General features: G+C 38.2%; 1 protein-coding gene across 8 annotated transcripts in view; it reads right to left on the reverse strand.

The window, feature by feature from the left end:
* The window catches only part of RAPGEF6 (Rap guanine nucleotide exchange factor 6), a 227,900-nt gene that overhangs the window by 63,155 nt on the left and 139,762 nt on the right, over positions 1-24,983 (reverse strand). For all 8 annotated transcript variants that reach the window (XM_027547054.1, XM_027547055.1, XM_027547058.1 and 5 more), the window contains 6 exons: positions 21,986-22,144; positions 20,984-21,136; positions 16,478-16,642; positions 12,410-12,517; positions 10,572-10,775; positions 7,548-7,656 (listed from right to left, as the gene is read on the reverse strand). In XM_027547054.1, coding sequence (XP_027402855.1) covers positions 7,548-7,656; positions 10,572-10,775; positions 12,410-12,517; positions 16,478-16,642; positions 20,984-21,136; positions 21,986-22,144 — 898 coding nt within the window. The remainder of the gene's footprint in view (positions 1-7,547; positions 7,657-10,571; positions 10,776-12,409; positions 12,518-16,477; positions 16,643-20,983; positions 21,137-21,985; positions 22,145-24,983) is intronic.

Raw genomic sequence — 24,983 nt, forward strand, 5'->3', positions numbered from 1 at the left:
TCAGGTAGAGGGACTCCTAGAGGAAAAAGAAGTTTTGATGGATGTGAGTAATGGCAAGAAAACTGGAACACAGAGAAGCACCAAAGCAGTGTCACTTCTCTTCATGAAATATCTCTATTGTAAGACAAGGCATGAGGCTGGAAATTTCTTAGAATCTCATAGTACTCAGAAAACAAAGTCACAACAGGGAGAGACGACCAACAAACACACAACAGATTTATTGGCTTGGGGTGGGAAGCTGAAGAGCTAGGCGCAAAATCTCTGAAGGAAAGAATTATAAAAAAGGAGACAAAGCTACCAGATTTTGAATCAAGAGACTGGAAGTGGTTGGGAAGACAAGGGTGAAAAAGCAGAGTGAAATTTTTCAGTCTCTGCTTAGAGACAAAGTTCCATTAGAGAAGGGGCCTATATCAAGCACATGACGAGTGTGCTGTCAACCTGAAACCAATGGACACAGCTTAAGTAATTCTGCAACTCAGCGTGACCCGGCTCAATTCCCCTTACTCTATGTGATTAAACAAAGGAAATGGCAGATCCTATCTGTGAAAAAATACTAACTTTACTACTAAGGTTTCTTTATATACAAAGTACAACATACAATAAAAAATTTTAAGATTCAAGGAAAGAAAATAACCAGAGGGAAAAAGAGAGTAAAAGATAATCCAAATGTAAGAGTTAATATACAAGGATTTTATAATCTTTTCATTAAAGAACACAAAGGAAAAGAGATAAAACGGATTAAAAGATGAAGACGTGCAACAAAGAACTGAAGTTTATAAGAGATTCAAGTGAATATTCCAGAACTGAAAAATATCTAAAATTAAATTCAAGGCATGCATTTATCATCAGACTGGGTACAGCAGAAAATGCTGTAACTTTCTTAAACACAGGTCATTAGAAAATATCCAAACTGAAACACAAAGCTAAAGTTAGAAAGAACAGAACAGAATGAAATAAACAGTTGGGACACAAATCTTCTATCATATAAGTGACTGATTTCCCACATGCAAAGGAAAGAAAGAGGGTCAGTAGTAATTAATAATGGCCATGAAATTTTGAGAACTGATGAGTAACATCAACGTAAAATTCAAATGCTGAGCAAACCCCATACAAAATAAATACAAAGGAAACTGTAATGAGGACTCCTTGCTACTGTTAAAACTGCTGAGTACTATTTGCAACCTACGGAAAATGTGGGTATTTTTGCTTAGCCTCCTGTGAGTTGTGGTCCAGTGTTTAATTTTCAAACCCACTGCAGTGCTATACAGATGTGTCCACTTTGTACCACCTGGTGGTCAGGCTAGGACCTGAGCAGAGGTCTGCTTGTGCCAGTTCTCAAAGTCTATGATATGCTAAATAGAATCAGATTCACGTACCGATAGGACGTCGGTGAGCCTAGAATTTCATAAACAACTTTACGGGATTGCTTCCTTCATGTCAGTTATCAACCTGGTACACTTTCTAGTTCCTTAGGCCTTAGGCCTCCAAACTGTCCACTGCAGTGCCTCAGGGGCCAAGTAGCAGAGGACAGTGTGTGGGGGGCGGGGGTGGGGGTGGGGAGGGAGGGGAAGCAGTGCCGTGGGCCTTGCTTTCTCAAAGCCACAGCTCCACTAAGGGGTGAAGAACATTTTGTGAGGCAATGCCACTGGATTGCATGGAGGCTGGGGCCTGAGAGAATGGGAAAACAAGAGTGGGGGAAGAAAAAAAAAAACCTGTGGAAATTTTCTAACTCTGTCTGAGCTTTAGGAGTTTCCCTTCCCATGCCTTGTCAGGCTTCTTCTGGGTCCTTTTTGGTCTGTGTTATAATATTCACATCCGGGTTTCGGGTTGCCTTGAGTATAGCCCTGGGGTAAAAAACATCCTTTTGGTGGGGAGGGTACAGTCTTAGACGAGTGGTTAAGGGATCAGACACATCCAGAGTCTGTGCTTTTAGCAACTGCAGGATTCCAAATCTTTGCCCTTTTCCTGGGAGTCTACTGCCAAAAAAAAAAAAAAAAGGCTCAGTCTGTTAGTCCCTTTCCTTGTATTGTACTGGTAAATGCTCTGCAGCAGATAATGGCTCCAGTTTACCTGAGGTCTAATTTCTCTGTTTAGTAACAGGTAGTTCTTCATTAGCCAGCCCTTTCAGTTGCTCTCAGTCAACACCAGAAATAGTAAGTTGACAAGTTTTTTTAAATTAATTTTGCTCAGAGTAGAGGTGGCTCTTTGAATTGGGAGTCACGTCCTCATTTTTCATTCTGACATGGCCTCTGCCATTGTTTTCTAAATACTTTCTTCTTCATATTTTCTTTTAGACTCTTGGAATAGTACTCAATTGCATTTTGTATTTTTTTTTTTCCATAAAGGTGATTTCTTCAACTTATCTTTTCCTTCTACTCAGTGTTTGTCTTTTTTACTAAAATATGTCTCTGCATACTTGAGACTTATTTTTCTCAGTAACTGTCTTTCATGGTAATGCCAGAGTTACTGGGACTTTATTCCAGGCATCAAAACCAGACTAAAATACTTCATTTCAGCAAATGTTTTACTTTTATTCCTTTGAGATACTCTTCGGCATTTTGCATGGGGAGAATGTTGGCTGACTACACTCTGACTGGGGCAAGTAGGGAGGTCTAAAGGGCATGGGTTGCCTTCTGTAGCACCACAGAACTCTCATGCTCTGCAACATTCAGTCTAGGGTTCTTTGGGCAATTGTTTCTCACTATTCAAAGAGTTCGGAGGCTGTGGTTTCTCTTCCTCTTGCATCCTTCAGATCAGTTTTGTTTCCCACGGTCTGTGATGTTAACCACTACATTATACTATCTCCATGTTTTTATACACAATCACACTTGATACTAGTTAATACTTATGATATGCCAGGAACAAAAAAAATTTAAAGGTATTGATGTTTTTAAACCTATGAAACAGAGCTGCAGAAACTGAACTGAGAAACTAATTTGCTTCATGTGTCAGAATAACCTCTGCTTCCATATTTTTCAAAGTTAGAATCCTTTCAGTTTAACCCCAAAGTTGGTATTTCTAGATACTAGCCCAAGTCTAGGAAATTAAAAAACTATGAATTTTTAGCATAGGTTTACTATGCTAAAAATAAGTGAGCTTATACAATATTTGTAAATTGCTAATAGATTGCTCAGAGAAGGCAATGGCAACCCACTCCAATACTCTTGCCTGGAAAATCCCATGGATGGAGGAGCACGGTAGGCTGCAGTCCATGGGGTCTCTAGGAGTCAGACACAACTGAGCGACTTCACTTTTACTTTTCATTTTCATGCACTGGAGAAGGAAATGGCAACCCACTCCAGTGTTCTTGCCTGGAGAATCCCAGGGACGGGGGAGCCTGGTGGGCTGCCGTCTCTGGGGCTGCACAGAGTCAGACACGACTGAAGCGACTTAGCAGCAGCAATAGATTGCTATATGCCAGATTTAGCACAATGTCATTTAATAAGAGACACTCAAGTGAAAAGAGGAAAAACACCAAATGTTTCATTTTTCATTATGACTTAAGTGCAGTATTCAGTTCAGTTCAGTTGCTCAGTCGTGTCCGACTCTTTGCGACCCCATGAATCACAGCACGCCAGGCCTCCCTGTCCATCACCAACTCCCGGAGTTCACTCAGACTCACGTCTATCGAGTCAGTGATGCCATCCAGCCATCTCATCCTTTGTCATCCCCTTCTCCTCCCCAATCCCTCCCAGCATCAGAGTCTTTTCCAATGAGTCAACCCTTCGCATGAGGTGGCCAAAGTATTGGAGTTTTAGCTTTAGCATCATTCCTTCCAAAGAAATCCCAGGGCTGATCTCCTTCAGAATGGACTGGTTGGATCTCCTTGCAGTCCAAGGGACTCTCAAGAGTCTTCTTCAACACCACAGTTCAAAAGCATCAATTCTTCGGCACTCAGCCTTCTTCACAGTCCAACTCTCACATCCATACATGACCACAGGAAAAACCAAAGCCTTGACTAGCTGGACCTTTGTTGGCAAAGTAATGTCTCTGCTTTTGAATATGCTATCTAGTATCGACATAACTTTCCTTCCAAGGAGTAAGCGTCTTTTAAGTTCATGGCTGCAGTCACCATCTGCAATGATTTTGGAGCCCCAAAAAATAGTCTGACACTGTTTATACTGTTTCCCCATCTATTTCCCATGAAGTGATGAGACCGGATGCCATGATCTTCGTTTTCTGAATGTTGAGCTTGAAGCCAACTTTTTCACTCTCCTCTTTCACCTTCATCAGAGAAGCCAAAGTGGGAGAAAACATACATACACACACACTTTTCCATAGGCAGAGCTTTCAAATTCAACTCTTATTTCTCAAAATTCAACCTAAATAATGTAGAGAATTTTTTTCCTTCTTACTACATAAAGACCCTTAAATTTTCTTTGACAGTTAACAACTGTAATATTGTTTTTACTGTTGCCCTTCTCAAAATTTGAGAGAAAATCCCATGAAGACTAACCAAGTTGCAGTCTGTTTCAAAAGCTAAAAAAAAAAAAAAAAACCCAAGCAGTAGATTAAGTTAAAAGTAGAAGCTTAGACTTGCTGAATTCAAATAGTTACAAAATTAAAACACACTTCAAGTACTGTACTGAAATCAGATTGATTATATTCTTTGCAGCCAAAGAGGGAGAAGCTCTATACAGTCAGCAAAAACAAGATCAGGAGCTGATTGTGGCTCAGATCGTGAACCACATGATCTGCCAAAATTGCCAAATTCAGACTTAAATTGAAGAAAGTGGGGAACACCACTAGACCATTCAGGTATGACCTTAATCATCCCTTATGATTATACACTGGAAGTAAGAAATAAATTTAAGGGACTAGATCTGATAGACAGAGTGCCTGATGAACTATGGACAGAGGTTCGTGACACTGTACAGTAGACAGGGATCAACCAACCACAAGAAAAAGAAATGCAAAAAAGCAAAATGGCTGTCGAGGAGGCCTTACAAATAGCTGTGAAAAGAAGAGAAGTGAAAAGCAAAGGAGAAAAGGAAAGATATACCCATTTGAATGCAGAGTTCCAAAGAATAGCAAGGAGAGATAAGAAAGCCTTCCTCAGCGATCAATGCAAAGAAACAGAGGAAAACAACAGAATGGGAAAGACTAGAGATATCTTCAAGAAAATCAGAGATCCCAAGGGAACATTTCATGCAAAGATGGGCTCGATAAAGGACAGAAATGGTATGGACCTAACAGAAGCAGAAGATATTAAGAAGCGGTGGCAAGAATACACAGAAGAACTGTACAAAAAAGATCTTCACAACCCAGATAATCACGATGGTGTGATCATCCACCTAGAGCCAGACATCCTGGAATGTGAAATCAAGTAGGCTTTAGGAAGCATCACTACAAACAAAGCTAGTGGAGGTGATGGAATTCCAGTTGAGCTATTCCAAATCCTAAAAGATGATGCTGTGAAAGTGCTGCACTCAATATGCCAGCAAATCTGAAAAATTCAGCAGTGGCCACAGGACTGGAAAAGATCAGTTTTCATTCCAATCCCAAAGAATGGCAATGCCAAAGAATGCTCAAACTACCGCACAACTGCACTCGTCTCACACACTAGTAAAGTAATGCTCAAAATTCTCCAAGCCAGGCTTCAGCAATACATGAACCGTGAACTTCCAGATGTTCAAGCTAGTTTTAGAAAAGGCAGAGGAACCAGAGATCAAATTGCCAATATCTCCTGGATCATTGAAAAAGCAAGAGAGTTCGAGAAAAACATTTCTGCTTAGACTATGCCTAAGTCTTTGAATGTGTGGATCACAACAAACTGTGGAAAATTCTTCAAGAGATGGGAATACCAGACCACCTGACCTGCCTCCTGCAAAACCTGTGTGCAGGTCAAGAAGCAAGAGTTAGAACCGGACATGGAACAACAGACTGGTTCCAAACAGGAAAAGGAGTACGTCAAGGCTGTATACTGTCACCCCGCTTATTTAACCTATATGCAGAGTACATCATGAGAAATGCTGGGCTGGATGAAGCACAAGCTGGAATCAAGATTGCCAGGAGAAATATCAATAACCTCAGATATGCAGATGACACCACCCTTACGGCAGAAAGTGAAGAAGAAATAAACAGTCTCTTGATAAAAGTAAAAGAGGAGAGTGAAAACGTTGGCTTAAAGCTCAACATTCAGAAAACTAAGATCATGGCATCCGGTCCCATCACTTCATGGCAAATAGATGGGAAAACAGTGGAAATAGTGGCTGACTTTATTTTGGGGGGGCTCCAAAATCACTGCAGATGGTGATTGCAGCCATGAAATTAAAAGACATTTACTCCTTGGAAGGAAAGCTATGACCAACCTAGACAGCATATTAAAAAGCAGACACACTACTTTGTCAACAAAGGTCCATCTAGTCAAGGCTATGGTTTTTCCAGTAGTCATGTATGGATGTGAGAGTTGGACTATAAAGAAAGCTGAGCACCGAAGAATTGATGCTTTTGAACTGTGGTGTTGGAGAAGACTCTTGAGAGTCTCTTGGACTGCAAGGAGATCCAACCAGTCCATCCTAAAGGAGATCAGTCCTGGGTGTTTACTGGAAGGACTGATGTTGAAGCTGAAACTCAATACTTTGGCCACCTGATGTGAAAAGCTGACTCACTGGGAAAGACCTTGATGCTGGGAAAGATTGAAGGCAGGAGGAGAAGGGGACAACAGAGGATGAGATGGTTGGATGGCATCACCAACTCAATGGACATGAGTTTGGGTCAACTCTGGGAGTTGGTGATGGACAGGGAGGCCTGGCGTGCTGCGGTTCATGGGGTTGCAAAGAGTCGGACACAACTGAGTTACTGAACTGAAAGAACAGTTTGACACAGAAAGGCAGAAACTGAAAGTGAAAGTGAAGGCGCTCAGTCCTGTCTGACTCTTTTCAACCCCGTGGACTGCAGCCTGCCAGGCTCCTCTGTCCATGGGAGTCTCCAGCCAAGAATACTTGAGTGGGTTGCCATTTCCTTCTCCAGGGCATTTTCCCAACCTGGGGATTGAACCTGGGTCTCCTGCGTTGCAGGCAGATGCTTTATCCTCTGAGCCACCAGGGAAACCCAGAAAGGCAGAGTATACTCTACTCAGAAAGGCAGAGTATATTGTTATTAAAAATCAGCAATTCACTGATTAATTACTTCAATGTTTTACTCTATTCATTTCCATAAAACAGCTAACTGGCACTGATACTGCTATTTCACTAGAGGTAGACTGATTTGCACATTAGCAGGAAGAAAAAAAGCCTATGACTTCTATGTTTCATTGAGTATTTCCAGGTGAAGTACAGTCCATAATACTGAGCAGACATTCATAAATGACTAAGTGCAGTTGTATACTTATTTTAACTAAGATTTCAAAATAATTAAATACAAATAAAAATGAAAATTCTAGACTACAGAATATTATATTCAAACATTAAAGATCCTATAATGTTCAAAAAGCTTAGATGGGAACATGTTTTAAGTATTTTTACTATCCTCCTTATCACTTTTGACTTTTTTCTTTTCTATTACCAAAAAAAAGAGCTCAAATAGATTTTTACAACAAAACTCACCAAAAATGTTGGTCTTTACAGTAAGTGCAAGATGAGTATTATTCCTCAAAATTTCAAGGGCCTTCACAAACGTTATATTCTCAAAATTTTGTCCATTTACTTCCATTATCTTGAAGAAAGTGTTCAAAAAATAGAAAGACAGAAACAGTATTAGTTATTTCTGCAGCCTTAAGTTTAATGGGTAAAAAAATAAAACTTAAATAAAATGTACCTATATGTGAACAATAGTTATCTGTGAGAAGTGGAATTATTGTCTAATAGCTTTTCTCTATATTGTGGTATTTTCCTAAATCTCTACTATAAACATTTTTTTCAGTTCATTTCCTCTGGGATAATACCAGAAAAAAATTTAAAACATAATGTTTTATATATGAAGGGAAAATTTCAATTGTGTCAGATCTCATAAAAATTATCACCTGTGTGTGTTTGTACACAAATTTTAGTGAAGTATTCTAAATGCAAATTTATTGCATTTAAAAAAGAGGTAAATTCATTTAAAAGTGGTATTCTAATTACAGCTAATATCATTTCCTGCCACTGACTGAATCAGGCAGCCAAAAAGCAACAAGCACAACTGTTATGGGCTCTTGTTCCATCTGACATTGCTGATCATTCATATCAGGGCTTCACAAACCTGGCTGTACCTCAGAATCATCAGGAGTTTATTCAAAAAGTACTGATTCCAAGGAAAAAGGATAAAGAGACAAGACATGCTGAGGGAAAAAAAGGCAGCACAGAGGATAGATCTTGAGGGCTGACACAAGAGATTTCAAAAGGATAAAAAGGAGTGAGAAAAAAAATATTAGGAAAAGAAAAAGAAAAAAAAAATCACAGAAGTTAAATTTCCAGAGTTTAAAAAAGTCTTCAGTCTACATACTGTCATGGATCATCTAATATCAGGCAAAAAATAAAAAGATCTATTTTTTAACGGATCACTTGAATATTCTGAATTCCAGGGACTTAGAATAAAGACTCTATAAGCATCACTCTTGGGGATTTGTGCTGGTGGCCAAAGGCACTTAAAAAAGAAATAGAATGGCTTAGACTTCTTTGGGACTATATTAAGATGATGTGATACCTTTCTGTGACGTCAATGTTCTGAGAGAAAAATGACTGTGATCAAAGATTTTTATACTTCATTGAACAAAGATATCATTAGACATGTAAGGGACACAAAGCTAGAATACTCATTCGCCCTTTCTGAAAGAAATCCTAGAAGAGGTACTAGAAGTACTGGAAGACAACTGTGAAATAAATAAAAATAATGGCACCATGTGGCATAGACGAAGTAGAGGTGATCAATGAAAGCAGTAAGCAGGTGCAAAATGATTCTTAGTAATAAGCTTATGAAACTTAATGCAAATGCCAAAGTACTCTTAAAAAAGAATATTCACAATATTAAAAAATGACTTATTGAAAATCTCAGATAATTTCAACCATACTTGGAAGGCCTGAGGGAAGAAGTAAAATAACGATAAATTTTTCTCTCAGGAATCAAACTGCTGGAGTATTCTTTTCTTTTTCTTCTATGAAGAATGAGATTCTTAAACATGTTTACCAAAAAATACCTGTCCAATAAATATATGACTCCAAATTCTTAGCAACTAGATATTCTTAATGAGTAGTCTGAGTAAAGCCCAGAAATCTCTATTCTAAAAAGCTCCCCTAGAGGAAGAAAAGTATCATTAAAACTTTGTGTCAGAGTTTCTTTTTTAAAATTATATAATTTATTCTTAAATTTTAAAGTATTTTATTATATCATTCACTTATATCAGTTTCTTAACTCCCCGCACTACTGATATTTAGATACTGATATTTGGTCTGGATAACTGCCATGTGGCTGCTTTGTCACGGGGTGTTCCTGGCTATTCAGCAGTATCCCTGGCCTCTATCCACTACATGCCAGTAGTAATTCCCAAGTCATGACAATCAAAAGTAACTCCAGACATTACCAAATGTCTCCTGGGTGACAAAATTACTGCTGGTTGAAAGCCACTGTTTTGAAGTACAGAACTTTTAATAATGTGAATGCATGCCTGCTTGCTTGATTTGTGTCATGGCATGTGGCATGTGGGATCTTAGTTCCCCGACAAGGCACTGAACCTGTGCCCCTTGCAGTGGAAGCACAGACTCTTTTAACCAGTGAACCACCAGGGAAGTCCCTGTGAATGCCTTCTTAATTCAAAAACAAAAAACACCATCGTGTGATTACAAGTAAAATAAGGTCACATTCTAAATGAACACATAAACAAACAAAAATTTTAAGTGGAACAAAGTCAGCTTCCCAAATGATTTAGCTAGGAGAGAAACCACTCTGGTGTACATGAGATTTTGAGAGCTTTGTTCAAAATACAGATTCCCAGTCCTTAACTCTGCAGGATGTGATTACTATGATTACTAAGACTGAGGTATTTTTTTTAGTAACAAAGTTGTCAGAATTTCATTTTTGAAAATATATTGTTCTATAGTTTACTAATGCCTCCATGGAGAGAATAAATCCCTATCTACTTACTCCCAGTATCTCCCCTTCCTTTTCCTAATCCTTCAACCAGCTCACTCTACTTACGGATATACCAAATAGTTTTGTTACCATATGAACATTATTTAAAGCAAAACCATCATTTATGGTAAATCTTTGGCCACTTAATTTTAGAGTGGTATGGAAAAAAGTGCTTACTCCTTTAAAACATGCAAGGGTGCTAACTCTCTTACTGATCTTTCTGGAATACTGTGAAGTTGCCAAATGACGAGTTTCCTAATACTTGGAGGATGGGCAGGACCATTCAGATTGATAGTGGCCAGACTACCAGGCTGTTTCTGGACATGCTATATCAAATTTTCCATTAAGAGTAATGGATATATGACAAACACATTTTAAAAATAAACCATTTAAAAATACCACCTCTAAAAAAAGGTTTCAAAGTATTTCCTTAAATTGATCATGCTTACTAGAATATCATCATATGAGAAAAGTAGCACTCCTATTACTTATAAAAAGGCTTTAAATGGTTGTTATTTACTTACTTGATCACCACGTTTCAGTCCTGCATCAGCAGCTTTGCTACTAGGTTCTACGCTTTCAACAAAAATACCAAATCCCTTCTCACTTCCTCCACTTAGGCTGAAATGCAGAGGTGACTCCCGGGAAGCTTTCTGCAGCACAACCTGTCTCCACTTAGCCTTTGCAGCACACGCAATATTCAATAACCGGAGATGACCATTCATTTTCTATAAAGTAGAAAGGGGTAACATATATATATAAATGTATATTATCTATTCCTATAGGCTTTAAAAATATAACCTAAAATTATTACAACTAGAGTAAATAAAGAATATATAAGTATGGGTAAATAAAACTGAAGGAGAGAAACCTTCCACCCTAGGGCACTCTCAAGAATAAGATCCCTTAATATGGTTTTTTAAAATTTCTAGATAATCACAAGTTAGAAAAGATTTCAAAGTGGTGTCTTATTCAGACAGTGATGACAAAAAAATTTCTTCATTTTCTGAATCTAAGTAATAACACATTCTGTATTACTATTGTGCTTATCTCCTAGCTGTTACATAAAACCAGAATATTTTTAAACTTCTATTTAAAACCTTAAAGGACTTCAACCACCTTCCCAAACATTGTCTGATACTCAGACACATGCAAGTCTCCATCTCTTTCAGAAATATTATTCTTATAATTTAGATTTTCCTATATTATTTTAGATCTTCATTAAACTCAGCAATATTTTAACTTTCAAGTTCTAGTATCAGTTTAATGTATCAACTGAGAATTCAACTATCCTCGAATAGTGTATTAAATAAATCTCATGTCCATAACAAAAAGCTAAAGCTTTTCCTCAGGGTAGAAACCAAGTTTTACACCTCTTCTGATCCTATATAACAGCTTGGAGTATACAGCAGAATTCAGTAAATATTTGATGACTGACTTGGTAACTGGGGGAAAAAAATCCCATGACTGCAAGATAGTTTCTATTTTCATAAGTCCCTTGAATATTTACATAGCCAGCAATGGAAGCACCAAATGATGCTGGTGAGCCTCAACAGGCCTCTTAATCAGTTCCCTGTTCATTCTCCCCATTTTGCATAGAGCAGATGTGCTGCTGAACAGACTACAGGAACCAAGAGTTAAGGAAAGAGACAAAACAATCAGAAATTTGCCCTTCTTTATTCAACTTAATCCACTTCTACTCTGTAATAACAATGGTGCCATGCCAGGTTTTGTTTGCAGATTCTTATATTCATAGCTCACTATAACCCTCAAGACAATCCCAACAACCTAGAGGCTACTATATAAAATAAGACAATGGAGGCATATAAGGTTGGACAATATTTCCAAGTTCACATATCTACCAAGTGGTGAAGTCTGAATGTTGTTAATTCAGGCAATCTAACTCCTGAGCTGCATTATTATTTATTTCCTAAAAATTGAAGTTGCTTGGAACACACAACTGAGTTGAAGTTCAAAGTTTTTATATCTAAAACGAAGAATAAATAGATTTATAAATAGCTACCATGAAAGTTAAGAAGACCTTGAGGGTATTATCTGAGGTGTTGCATATTAAAAACAAATGAAATCACATGCAGAAGGGAGACTTAGAAAGTCTACTGTAGGTCTGATAAATATGTGTATTTGAATGCCTAATACACATGAAGTGAAGACTAGAAGAAGCATGATCTTTGTTTGGGTTGAAGCAGCAGAGGATGAGCCCAAGTCTAGAATACAGATTTGAAAGTTCTCAGAACACAGGAAAAGATGAAAGCTATTCTGAGTTGCAATTCTTCAGCAGGGGGACAGAAGAGATTGGTAAGAATCCCCAAACCCTGAAGAAGATAAAATTTCTGAGCCTTACTGTATCTTCCAGATTTTTTTCAAATTCCTCTAGAAATCGAGTCATAGCAGGATCACCTTCAAAATCATTGAAATGATTATTTACCCATAATAATACAATCCGTGTTACCTGTGGAAACATGGAAGAGGCAGCATAGGATTATATGAGAGGAATTCTTCCTGCAAAAATAAAGCCCTAAAAGCAAGTCCTAAACTGAGGAACAACTGAGCTTTATGGCTAAGCCCTTTGCCCACCCTCTCACACATGAAAGGCTCATTCTAACAGAGAGCAACATTTAGTTTGAGCTTTTGCTTCCTTATATAACAGAGAGAACAAAGCCTCTGCTTTCACTGAGAAGACAAGCCTGTATACTAACATGTAAGTAGTACATGGGAAGTGTATTTTGAACAGTATCTTAAAATGCAAACTTCTAAGGGCAGGCAAATGTCAAGTATTTCTTTAGCTGAGACCATTTCACCAAAATTGTAACAAAAATCTGAAACCTCCTTCGTAAACACTATAATTTTCAAAGTTGTGAGTTAATTTATTACTTTGTTAACCTGTGCTACAGATTAACAAAAAAGTTAAAAACAAACAAATGGATGTTCAATTAAATGTGCCTACAGTGAACTCTACTCAATGCCCTGTGGTGACCTAATATTGGAAGGAAATCCAAAAAAAGGGGAGATATATGTATACTTATGTCTGATTCACTTTGCTGAATCAGTACAGCAGAAACTAATACAACACTATCAGGCAACTATAGTCCAATAAATATAAAAAAAAAATTAAGAATATTAAGAAACATTCTGAACATTAAGAAAACACACAGAAGCCAAGATAAATCTAAAGAAATAAACCAGAGATTTTTCCAAAATCTAAATTAAAAAAAAAAAGTGCCTAATAATACAAATAATATTTTTATTATTTGTAAATACAAATAATATTTTAAGTCATATCCTTTAAAATTGTGGTAAAATAACACATAAAATCCACTATTTTAACCATTTTAAAGTGTACAATCCAGTGGCATTTAGCCCATTCTCAATTGTGTACAGTCATCTCCAAGCTACCTAGTCCCAGAGCACTATCACCACCACAAAAGAAAATCCCATTCCCAATAAGCAGTCACCTACCATTCTTCCCTCTTTCCAGCCCAGAATAGCTTCTATTTGCTTTTCTGCCTCTCTGATTTGTCATATAATATGTGATCTTTCATGACTGGCTTGTTAGACTTAGTACATTTTCAAGGCTTATAACACGTTGCTGCTGCTGCTGCTGCGTCGTTTCAATCATGTCCGACTCTGTGTGACCCCATAGATGGCAGCCCACCAGGCTCCCCCGTCCCTGGGATTCTCCAGGCAAGAACACTGGAGTGGGTTGCCATTTCCTTCTCCAATGCATGAAAGGGAAAAGGGCAGCATGTATCAATATTTCATTTTTTTTTTTTTATTAAATGGTGGTGGTTTAGTTGCTCTGTGTCCAACTCTTGCAACCCCCTGGACTATAGCCCACCAGGCTCCTCTGTCCATGGGATTTTCCAGGCAAGAATACTGGAGTGGGTTGCCATGTCCTTCTCCAGGGAATCTTCCAAATCCACGGACTGAACCCAGGTCTCCTGCACTGCAGACAGATTCTTTACCAACTTTTTTATAGCTGAATAATATTTCATTATATAGTATGCAATATTTTGCTTATCCATTCATCAGCTGATGGACATTTGAGTTGTTTCCACTTTTTGGCCATCATCAATAGTACTACTATGAACACTTGTTTACAAACTTTTGTTTGCATACCGATTACCTGTTTTGGCTATATACTTCAGGAGTAGAACTACTGGATTACACAGTAATTCTAAGTTGAACTTTTTGAAGAACTGCTGAGCTGTTTTCCATAGCAGCTATACCATTTTACATTACTACAAGCAATGTATGGGAATTTCATTTCCTCCACATCAACATATTCAAAATCCTTGGTATTTCCTTTTTTAAGTCATCTTAGTAGGTATGAAGCAGAATATCACTGTGGTTTTGATTTGCATTTCCCATGACTAATGACACCGAACACCTATTGCATGTGATTGCTGGCCATTTATCTCTCTTCTTGGGAGAAATACCTATTTGAGTCCTTTGTCTATTTTTAAATCGTATTTTCTTTTTGCTGTTGAGTTATAAGAGTTTTTTTATTTATTCTGAATACTAGATCCTTGTCAGACATACGATTTGCAAAAATATTCTCCTATTCCATATGTTGTTCTGTTTTTCCTGATTGTTCCTTTAATGTGAAAATGTTTTAATTTTGATGAAATTCTATATATCCATTGCTCGAGTCTGTGCTTTGTACTAAAAAAAACTATCGCTGAATCCAAAGTCATTTTTTTGTTTTTCACTCCTTTTCTTTGAGGAATATTATAGTTTTAGCTCTTACATTAAGTCTCTGATCCATTTTGAGTTAACACTGAATATGGTATAAGGTAAAGGTCAAACTTCATCCTTTTACACATGAATATTGAGCTGTCCCTAAGTCATATTTTTGTTCATTCTCTAGCATGCCTTTATTTCCTCAGTAATCTAAGTAACTATATATAATTTCAAAAGCAAGGGAAAGGCAAGCCTATACTTTTGGACACTTACTGTATCTAACTTATTTCCTTTAAAGTATAACTCAAGAGCTTCCCAGGTGGTGCTAGTGGTAAAGAACTCACCTGCCAATGCAGGATACAAAAGAGATTAGGGTTTGATCCCTGGGTTGGGAAGATTCCCTGGAGGAGGGCATGGCAACCCATTCCAGTATTCTTGCTTGGAGAATCCTATGGACAGAGGAGCCTGGCAGGCTACTGTCCATAGGGTTGCACAGAGTTGGACAAGACTAATGGCACCCCACTCTAGTACTCTTGCCTGGAAAATCCCATGGATGGAGGAGCCTGGTAGGTTGCAGTCCATGGGGTCGCTAAGAGTCAGACATGACTTGAGCGACTTCACTTTCTCTTTTCACTTTCATGCACTGGAGAAGGAAATGGCAACCCACTCCAGTGTTCTTGCCTGGAGAATCCCACGGATGGGGGAGCCTGATGGGCTGCCGTCTATGGGGATGCACAGAGTTGGGCACGACTGAAGCGACTTAGCAGCAGCAGCAAAGTGATTTAGCAGAAACTAAAACTCAGAAAGACAGGCCAGGCAATTATGGCTCTACTTTTATTTTTCTTAAAATAACTAACTTCCTATTACTGAGGTAGTTTATTGGTAGTTATGTACCAGTAAGCTGAGGTATTACTAGTTTTTCCATGGAAAGTATAAACACTCCATAAAAAAAGTTAAGACAATCTATTTAAACGTTAAATGCAAAAAAAAAAAAAAAAAAAATCTTCAATGCCACATCTAAATGTGTTACGGCAGTGATAAATTATATAAAGTCTTTAACTCAGAAAAATCAATGTTTTTCTATTTAGATTGTTTCTAAGCCCTCTTGTAAAAACGTACTTGGTGAATATTCTTTCTAAACTTTTAAATGTTTTACTCATCTCCTCTGAAACAACCAAGTATTTTGATAAAGTGCAAGACTGCTGCTGCTAAGTCACTTCAGTCGTGTCTGACTCTGTGTGACCCCATAGACAGCAGCCCACCAGGCTCCCCGTCCCTGGGATTCTCCAGGCAAGAACACTGGAGTGGGTTGCCATTTCCTTCTCTAATGCATGCAAGTGAAAAGTGAAAGTGAAGTCGCTCAGTTGTGTCCAACTCCTAGGGACCCCATGGACTACAGCCTACCAGGCTCCTCTGTCCATGGGATTTTCCAGGCAAGAGTACTGGAGTGGGTTGCCATTGCCTTCTCTAAAAGTGCAAGACTACTATCCTGCATTTTCTGAATTTATAACTATACCACAGCCTGATTTCAGTTTCTGCCTTTTAGAAAGCAAAATAATCTACTTTTTACAAGCTATTTTGTCATAAAAGTAACCAGATATGTCTACTGATTCACTAATTTTTTAGGTGAATTGAATCTTATCAAAATAAGCATTTAATTTGTCAACTGCAAAAGATTTTGGGGGAATATAAAGGTTAAAATCAATTTCATGCCCTTTATAAAACCAACCTTATCCCTTAAGCTGTCAATTTTAAACCATTCCAACAGTTTGGTCCCAACATCCAAAGGACTTGCAAGAAATGTTCTGTAAGTTAATAGGAAATCTTCTATATAAGTTGGGTCCACAATGGAATGCTCTTCTATTAAATGCATGATGAGACGCTCAGGTGTTCCCTAAAAATCAAAACAAAGAATTAGAAGATAAAAAAGTAGCTCAGGAACCAAATAACTCCTATTGATTACTTCCCTTTGTAGCTCCTCGATTACAAAGTCCTCAAAGTAAAGTTTCCTCTTTAAAACTGTCAGCACTGGAAGTAGGCAGTGTCTCTAGGTTGTAGTCCATCATCACGCAGAAGTTTAGAGGAAAATAAGGCAGAGGATTAAACATGCACAACAGCATTACCTTGGCTGTAGCTGTTTTATCCGTATTTCATTATAGCTATGAGGGGATAATATAATAACTATCTTGAGTAAAGAGAAGGAAGAGGGGCTCCCCTGGTGGTCCAGTGATTAAGAATCTGCCTTGCAAAGCAAGGGAAATCGATTCAATCCCTGGTCTAGGAAGATCCCACATGCCATGTTGCAACTAAGCCTGTGCACCACAACTACTAACTGTGCTCTAGAGCCCAAGAGACTTAACTACCGAACCCACGCACAGCAACCGCTGAAACCTGTGCGCCTACGGCCTGTGTTCCACAAGAGAAGTTACCGCATAACACTAAGAAGCCTGCACATAACAATGAAGAGTAGTCCCCTACTTCCACAACTAGAGAAAGCCCCTGTGCATCAACAAAGATCCAGCACAGGCAAAAAATAAAATAAATAAGAGAAGAAAGGATAAGAGTTAAAGAAAATAAATAAATAAATAAAGCTTTCTTCCAAATTTAATTATCCTTAAATTCCCTTCTGTTCCAGGTTATGGGAACAACATAGTTCAAGACAGCTTGTTTTATTACTGTCACTTCTTGGAACAGAGATTTCCTCTTCTGCGGTTTCTCCATTCCCATTTGCCAGAGGAACCAGAAGTTCTACAGACACTTTTTACATGCACACAGAGTTTAACTGCTTGCCTGTTTCTCAATTTATAAAAAGGAATAAAAGTAAAATTTATCTATTGCTCCTCCTTGAATTTCTGAATCACTGTTAAAATTTACTACTCTGCTGCTGCTGCCAAGTCACTTCCGTTGTGTCCGACTCTGTGTGACCCCATAGACGGCAGCCCATTAGGCTCCCCCATCCCTGGGATTCTCCAGGCAAGAACACTGGAGTGGGTTGCCATTTCCTTCTCCAGTGCATGAAAGTGAAAAGAGAAAGTGAAGTCGCTCAGTCATGTTCAACTCTTAGCGACCCCATGGACGGCAGCCAACCAGGCTCCTCCGTCCATGGGATTTTCCAGGCGAGTACTGGAGTGGGGTGCCATTGCCTTCTCCTAGCAGCATCTTAAAAAATGGGTACACAGAATAAATACAGAAATAAACCAGGTATTAAGCCAAATATAAAAATCAATTGTTGCCCATAAAGTCAGATTTCAATTTGGTGCATTCATCCTAATGATTTCATTGGCCAGAATTATTGCATGACAAATATACATTAATACTAACAATGTTCTTGTTTAAAAATTTATTACAAGATTAAAAAAGGGTACCCACTGCTAAGCAGGTATGTAAATCATTTCTCTAGAAGGAAGTCAGAGAAAGGCTCTTCAAGTTACCTATTTAAGGGACAAGATAATCACAGGTCATTCTTATTCTTCTCCCACCTTCAAAAACACTCTAAGAATTCCAAATCGGGTCTGTCATTCAGGAAAATCACAATTTGACGTCACTCAAATCTGGTTCTCAGATCATACATACAATATGTCAGGGGTGAAAATGACTGACATGTTAAAGAAAAGCCGTTATTTTGACTAGGTAAATCACTGAGGAGGGATATCTGTGGAGATTAGGTTGTATTTTAAAAAGCAGTATTTAATGACAAGTTCCATAATCATGCAGAGGCACTTACCAAACTGCTCACTAGCATCCAATAAGGTGGGATGCTGGGAGACAGGTACGCTGAGTGGGCAGGTGAAGGAGATGGCTAGCTGGTAGAGTTTGGTTATGATGAGCAAGCAAGTAAATATACAGAGCATAACAAGAGCCACTGTTAGATAAGGTTATTTACAATGAGGGAAAGGAAAAGGCTACAAAACTAACTCTGTGGTACAGTACTAGAACTGGGAGTCCTGGTATAAGCTCACGACTGAGACAGATATAAAAAGGAACAGATGTGCATGAATTTAGTTTATATATATTCCTATCTCTCTGAGCAAAGGCTCTAGAAGCAATGACACCTCAGTAGCAGTGAACAGAGTGAGTGCCCTGATTTTGGTTTTTAAATGTTATTATCTACTAGGAGGATCCAGGGCTCTCTGGAGCAATGCCTGATTTCAAAGCAGGGGTAGGAAAAGTAAAAGATGAGCCTGGAACATCTTGTTTTGCCAGATAACAAGGAAGCTCTCAAAAATGATGGGAACATGTCAGAAGAATACAGGAATCAACAATCTTAAGAGGGTCCCACCATCTAAATCTGGGACAATCAGACAATCAGAACAATGCTGATGGTAAAGAAATACATGAGAACATTCTAATCAAAGAGGAGAGAATGCCATTCTTACAGGAGAATGACAATAAAATAATGGAAATAGAAAATCACCATTTCAGGCAGGAGTAGTCAATCTAAGTGAAGACTGGTGGATAGAGGTCTGCAAGACATACTGACACTATCCCAGAACATCAATGCTTCAAATGCTTATCAATTACAACGGGTAAAATGGTGATTTCACAGTAAAGACACCTGACAGACACCAGGTCTCTGTGGACCAGGTGATTAAGATTAACTTCACTAGTGGTGGCATAGGCGGACATTGTGTGCTCCCTGATACGATGTACTGAGAAGAGCAGAACATTATTTCTGTGGGGTTCCAGCCAGGAAAGTATAACTTTAGTCTGGGCAGGAGGAAACAGCGGACAGATCTAGTCTGGGGGTCATACTGTAGACTGTAAGGTGTACATTCATCAAAATTGCTGAGAATGTGAAAAGGGAATAACTATTCCTGGAGTAGACTTAAGTGACATGACAACTAAATGCAACTGTGTGCCTGGATGAGATTGAGCCAAAAATGAAAAAAAGCCATTTTGGGGAGAGTTGGTGAAAATCTAAATGGGGTCTGTGGGCTGAATGGCTTTACTTTATCAATGTTCATTTCCTAACTTGAAGGGCTCCATGGTGTTTATGTAGGAGACTGTTCTTATTTTTAGGAAGTACACAATGAAATATTTTGGAGTAATGAGGCATCACATGTGCAGACTGCTCTCAAAAGATTGAAAAAATACTGATGAAAATGGAGGATATGCAGAGAAATGTTAACGGTGGGGGAACCTGAGTCAGGATACTCTAAACTGTTCTTGCAACTTTTCTGTAAGTTTGAAATTATTTAAAAAAAAAAAAAAAAAAAGCCTCAACATGAGCCTTCATAAAAAGACAGCCTGTGACAATCCACACATATATTCGAATTTTTTCCTACAAAGAAAGCTTACACTTATCAGCTTAGGAAAAGAAAAGGAGTGTTTAGATATAGTCTGACTCTTAAGGAATATCTGATCTGACCAACCAGTCCCTCTTATTGTTAAATAAACAGCTGCACTTATAATGAAAAATAACACATTTAGTTATTTTGCAACCAAGACTAGCTTGAAAAGAAAAAACTGTCAAGCATTTATTTCCTCTCTTCCAACTATAATTGCTCTATTTTACATCTGTGTGTGCTCAGTCATGTCTGACTCTTTGTGATACATGGACGGTAGCCCACCAGGCTCCTCTGTCCATGGGATTTTCAAGGCAAGAATACTGGAGTGGGTTGCCATTTCCTTCTCGAGATTCAGATGCCATTAAGACAGGCAGACAGGAGAGTGGAAGGCAAAGATCAGAGGGGAGAGGGAATCAGAGAAGGGAAAACAACATGGGTATTAAGACTCTACAGCATGCTAAGGCTTTTGATTTGCCACATTTAGCCCTAATAAAGACCTGCCATAGAATCCCCATTTTCAGATAAGAAAACTGAGGTTCAGAGAGGCTAATGTCTATTTCAATGACACACAGATCCCATCAGCGGTCTCCATCTTCATCTAGGATTCTTGTACGTTGATGGTTGGTCCTTTCAATTTGTTTTGTTTCTAAATATTGCTATCTTTGATGAAATTAACTTCCATTATTGATGAATCATACATTTGAGAAGGAAAATTCTGACTGGTATATTCTAAGTAATATCCTTTCATACTGATATACATGGCAGTGTCATCCTTACCCAATAAAATACTGTTAAAAACCAACTAAGAAAATGTCAAAAGGACACATTTATTTATATACACTGGATCCCAAAGTTAGTGAATTATCTTGCACTACTTAATAAGCACTTCAAAGTCTTTTAAACAAGATGAAGGTTTTATTGATCAATAATAAGTAAAACACACCCACCTTAATTACAATGTGTCCTTTCCTGGTTCCACTTCGATCCAGTTCACGATGCTCATGTACCATAACAATTTCTCCCTCTTCCTCAACTTTATGGGTATTTTTTTCAACATGGTTTAAAATTCTCCAATAATCCTGCTGGGCTATGCAGACAAACTGCCCAAGAACAACATGGGGACAATTAATAAACCTATAATACATAAATATATCACTATGCACCAAGGCAGAGCACAAAGGTAAGAACTCAAGTGACATCAGTTCTTTTTTATTTAGCCCCTTTACTCCTTAACAAAAATCAAGGTAAAAAAAAAATAAAGCATGCACAAAGAGACCAAAGAAGTTAAATCCATGTGAATTCTGCTCTAAAAGGAGAAGTAAGCATATACTTCTTTCAAAACTGACACTATGCAAAGAAAACATGAAGCAGGAGTAAGTTAGAAACAAACAACTCAGAAGTTCCTATTTCTTCCTCTATTGGGAAAAAAAAAACAAAAAGGAGACTGAGCTGGCTAATATCACATAGATATTTAACAAACAAACATTTATTGGGTATACTCTCTTTAAAATATGTATAGTTTAATTCCACAAATATTTGCATCAGATATAAAATCTACTTTCCTTTATTAACTGAGTTTTTCAAACTTCTAATTCTCAAATCAAGCTATTTTATTTTGAGGAAGGAAAAAGGCTCAGCCATTTAAAAATCAAGAAACAGGAGAACCAAAAAAAACCCCAGAAACAAAAGAACATACACTGCTATATTTAAAATGGATAACCAACAAGGACCTACTGTACAGCACAGGGAACGTGGCTCAATGTTACGTGGCAGCCAGGGAGGGAGTGCAGTTTGAGGGAGAGTAGATACAACGTTTATGTGTGACTGAAAGTATCCTTCACTGTCTACCTGAAACTATCCTAAATAATCCACTCTACTCCAATATAAAATAAAAAATTAAAAAAAAAAAAAAGAAAGAAACAAGAGAACATTACCAGAGATAAGCTTACCTGACAGTCATCTACTTTAGTCCTAACAACTCCATGCATGTACTGTTTATCCAGAGTGGGTGTGATTCCAAAACTATTTCCCATAAAGAGATTGTCAACTTTTCCATCTGGATGACTGATTTCCACAGTGCCATTTAAAATAACATACCATGAATCAAGCTATAGAGAAGACGACAGGTTTTAGGAATCTTTGAGAAAAGATGATTATATGTTAACTTTGAAAAATAATCAATCAGTACATAGAACTCATATAATTTATAAAAGATTTCATTATATTATTGAATATTCCATCAGATCAGAATGTATTAGTAAATAACACCGTTTCTATTAAGCAAACAACAACAGTTTATTTTACTCTTTATTCTTTTAGTCACCAAATGAAATCAGGGACCCTCATAACTGACCAAAATACTCTTAAGACAAAATACTGCTGCTAAGTCACTTCAGTTGTGTCCGACTCTGTGTGACCCCATAGATGGCAGCCCACCAGGCTCCCCCGTCCCTGGGATTCTCCAGGCAAGAACACTGGAGTGGGTTGCCATTTCCTACTCCAATGCATGAAAGTGAAAAGTGAAAGTGAAGTCTCTCAGTCGTGTCTGACTCTAGTGATCCCATGGACTGCAGCCTACCAGGCTCCTCCATCCATAGGATTTTCCAGGCAAGAGTACTGGAGTGGGGTGCCATCGCCTTCTCCGAAGACAAAATAATGTTATGGCTAAGACCACAGTTTAGTTGCTTAGTCTTGTCCAACTCTTTGAGATCCCATGGACTGCAGCATGCAAGGATTCCCTGTCCATCACCAACTCCCGAGCTTGCTCAAACTCATGTCCACTGAGTTGGTGAAGCCATCCAACCATCTCATCCTCTGTCGTCCCCTTCTCCTCCTGCCTTCAATCTTTCCCAGCATCAGGGTCTTTTCCAGTGAGTCAACTCTTCACATCAGGTGGCCAAAGTTGGAGTTTCAGCTTCAGCATCAGTCCTTCCAATGAATATTCAGGACTGATTTCCGTTAGGACTGACTAGTTTGATCTCCTTGCAGTCCAAGAGACTCTCAAGAGTCTTTTCCAATACCACAGTTTAAAAGTATCAATTCTTGGTGCTCAGCTTTCTTTATAGTCCAATTCTCATATCCATACATGACTACTGAAAAAACCATAGCTTTGACTGATGGACCTTTGTTGGCAAAGTAATGTCTCTGCCTTTAAATATGCTGTCTAGGTTGTCATAGTTTTTCTTCCAAGGACCAAGCGTCTTTTAATTTCATGGCTGTAGTCACCATCTGCAGTGATTTTGAAAATCACCAAGAAAATAAAGTCTGTCACTGTTTCCATTGTTTCCCCATCTATTTCCCATGAAGTGATGGGACCAGATGCCATGATCTTCGTTTTCTGAATGTTGAGCTTTAAGCCAGCTTTTTCACTCTCCTCTTTCACTTTCATCAAGAGGCATTTAGTTCCTCTTCACTTTCTGTTATTAGGGATGTATCATCTGAGTATCTGAAGTTATTGATACTTCTCCCAGAAATCTTGATTCCAGCTTGTGCTTCATCCACTCCAGCATTTCACAAGATGTACTCTGCATATAAGTTAAATAAGCAGGGTGACAATATGCAGCCTTGACATACTCCTTCCCATTTAGGAACCAGTCTGCTGTTCCATGTCCAATTCTAACTTGCTTCTTGACCTGCATACAGATTTCTCTGGAGGCAGGTAAGATGGTCTGGTATTCTCATTTCTTAAAGAATTTTCCTCAGTTTGTTGTGATGTACACAGTCAAAGGCTTTGGCATAATCAATAAAGCAGAAGTGGATGTTTTTCTGGAACTCTCTTGCTTTTTCGATGATCCAAGATGTTGGTCATTTGATCTCTAGTTCCTCTGCCTTTTCTAAATCCAGCTTGAACATCTGGAAGTTCATGGTTCATGAACTGTTGAAGCCTGGCTTGGAGAATTTTGAGCATTACTTTGCTAGCGTGTAAGATGAGTGCTATTGTGAGGTAGTTTGAACATTCTTTGGCATTGCCCTTTTTGGGGATTGGAATGAAAACTGACCTTTTCCAGTTCTGCGGCCACTGCTGAGTTTTCCAGATTTGCTGGCATATTGAGTGCAGCACTTTCACAGCATCATCTTTTAAACAGATTTGAAATAGCTCAACTGGAATTCCATCACCTCCACTACCTTTGTTCGTGGTGATGCTTCCTAAAACCCACTCGAATTCACATTCCAAGATGTCTGGCTCTCGGTGAGTGATCACACCATCGTGTGGGACATGAAAATCTTTTTTTGTATAGTTCTTCTGTGTATTCTTGCCACTGCTTCTTAATATCTCTTTCTGTTAGGCCCATACCATTTCTGTCCTTTATTGTGCCCATCTTTGCATGAAATGTTCCCTTGGTATCTCTAATTTTCTTGAAAAGATCTCTAGTCTTTCCCATTCTATTGTTTTCCTCTATTTCTTTGCACTGATCACTGAGGTAGGATTTCTTATTTTTCCCTGCTAATCTATGGAACTCTGCATTCAAACGGGTGTATCTTTCCTTTTCTCCTTTGCTTTTAGCTTCTCTTGACGTACTCCTCTGGAAGTAAGACCACAAACTCTTGGAATTTGAATCCAGAATCTGCCACTGACCAGCTGAATGAGTCTGGGAAAGTTGCTTCAGTTTCTCTACTGCTATAATGAGTGTAACGATATCACCTATCAGAGAACTTTTGTGTCAATTAAAAATGAGTTTATTACAAATCAAGTAATAAATAGCAATAAATTCCAGACTGGAATAATGTCTGGCACACAGCAAACATTCAAAAGACATAAAAAAAAGGTAGTTACTGATTAAGAAAAACTATTAAAAACTTGAATTTTAAGGTATACCTAAAAATATATCAAAAATTTCTAATGTTAAGAAAATACTGCTCTCAATTTATACCAAAGTATTTAATGCTCTAAAGAGACATATTGTAACGCCTACTGCATATCCATGAAAGACTACTTGTTCTCACTTA

This window comes from Bos indicus x Bos taurus, chromosome 7 (genome assembly GCF_003369695.1).
Source record: "Bos indicus x Bos taurus breed Angus x Brahman F1 hybrid chromosome 7, Bos_hybrid_MaternalHap_v2.0, whole genome shotgun sequence".
NCBI lineage: Eukaryota > Metazoa > Chordata > Mammalia > Artiodactyla > Bovidae > Bos > Bos indicus x Bos taurus.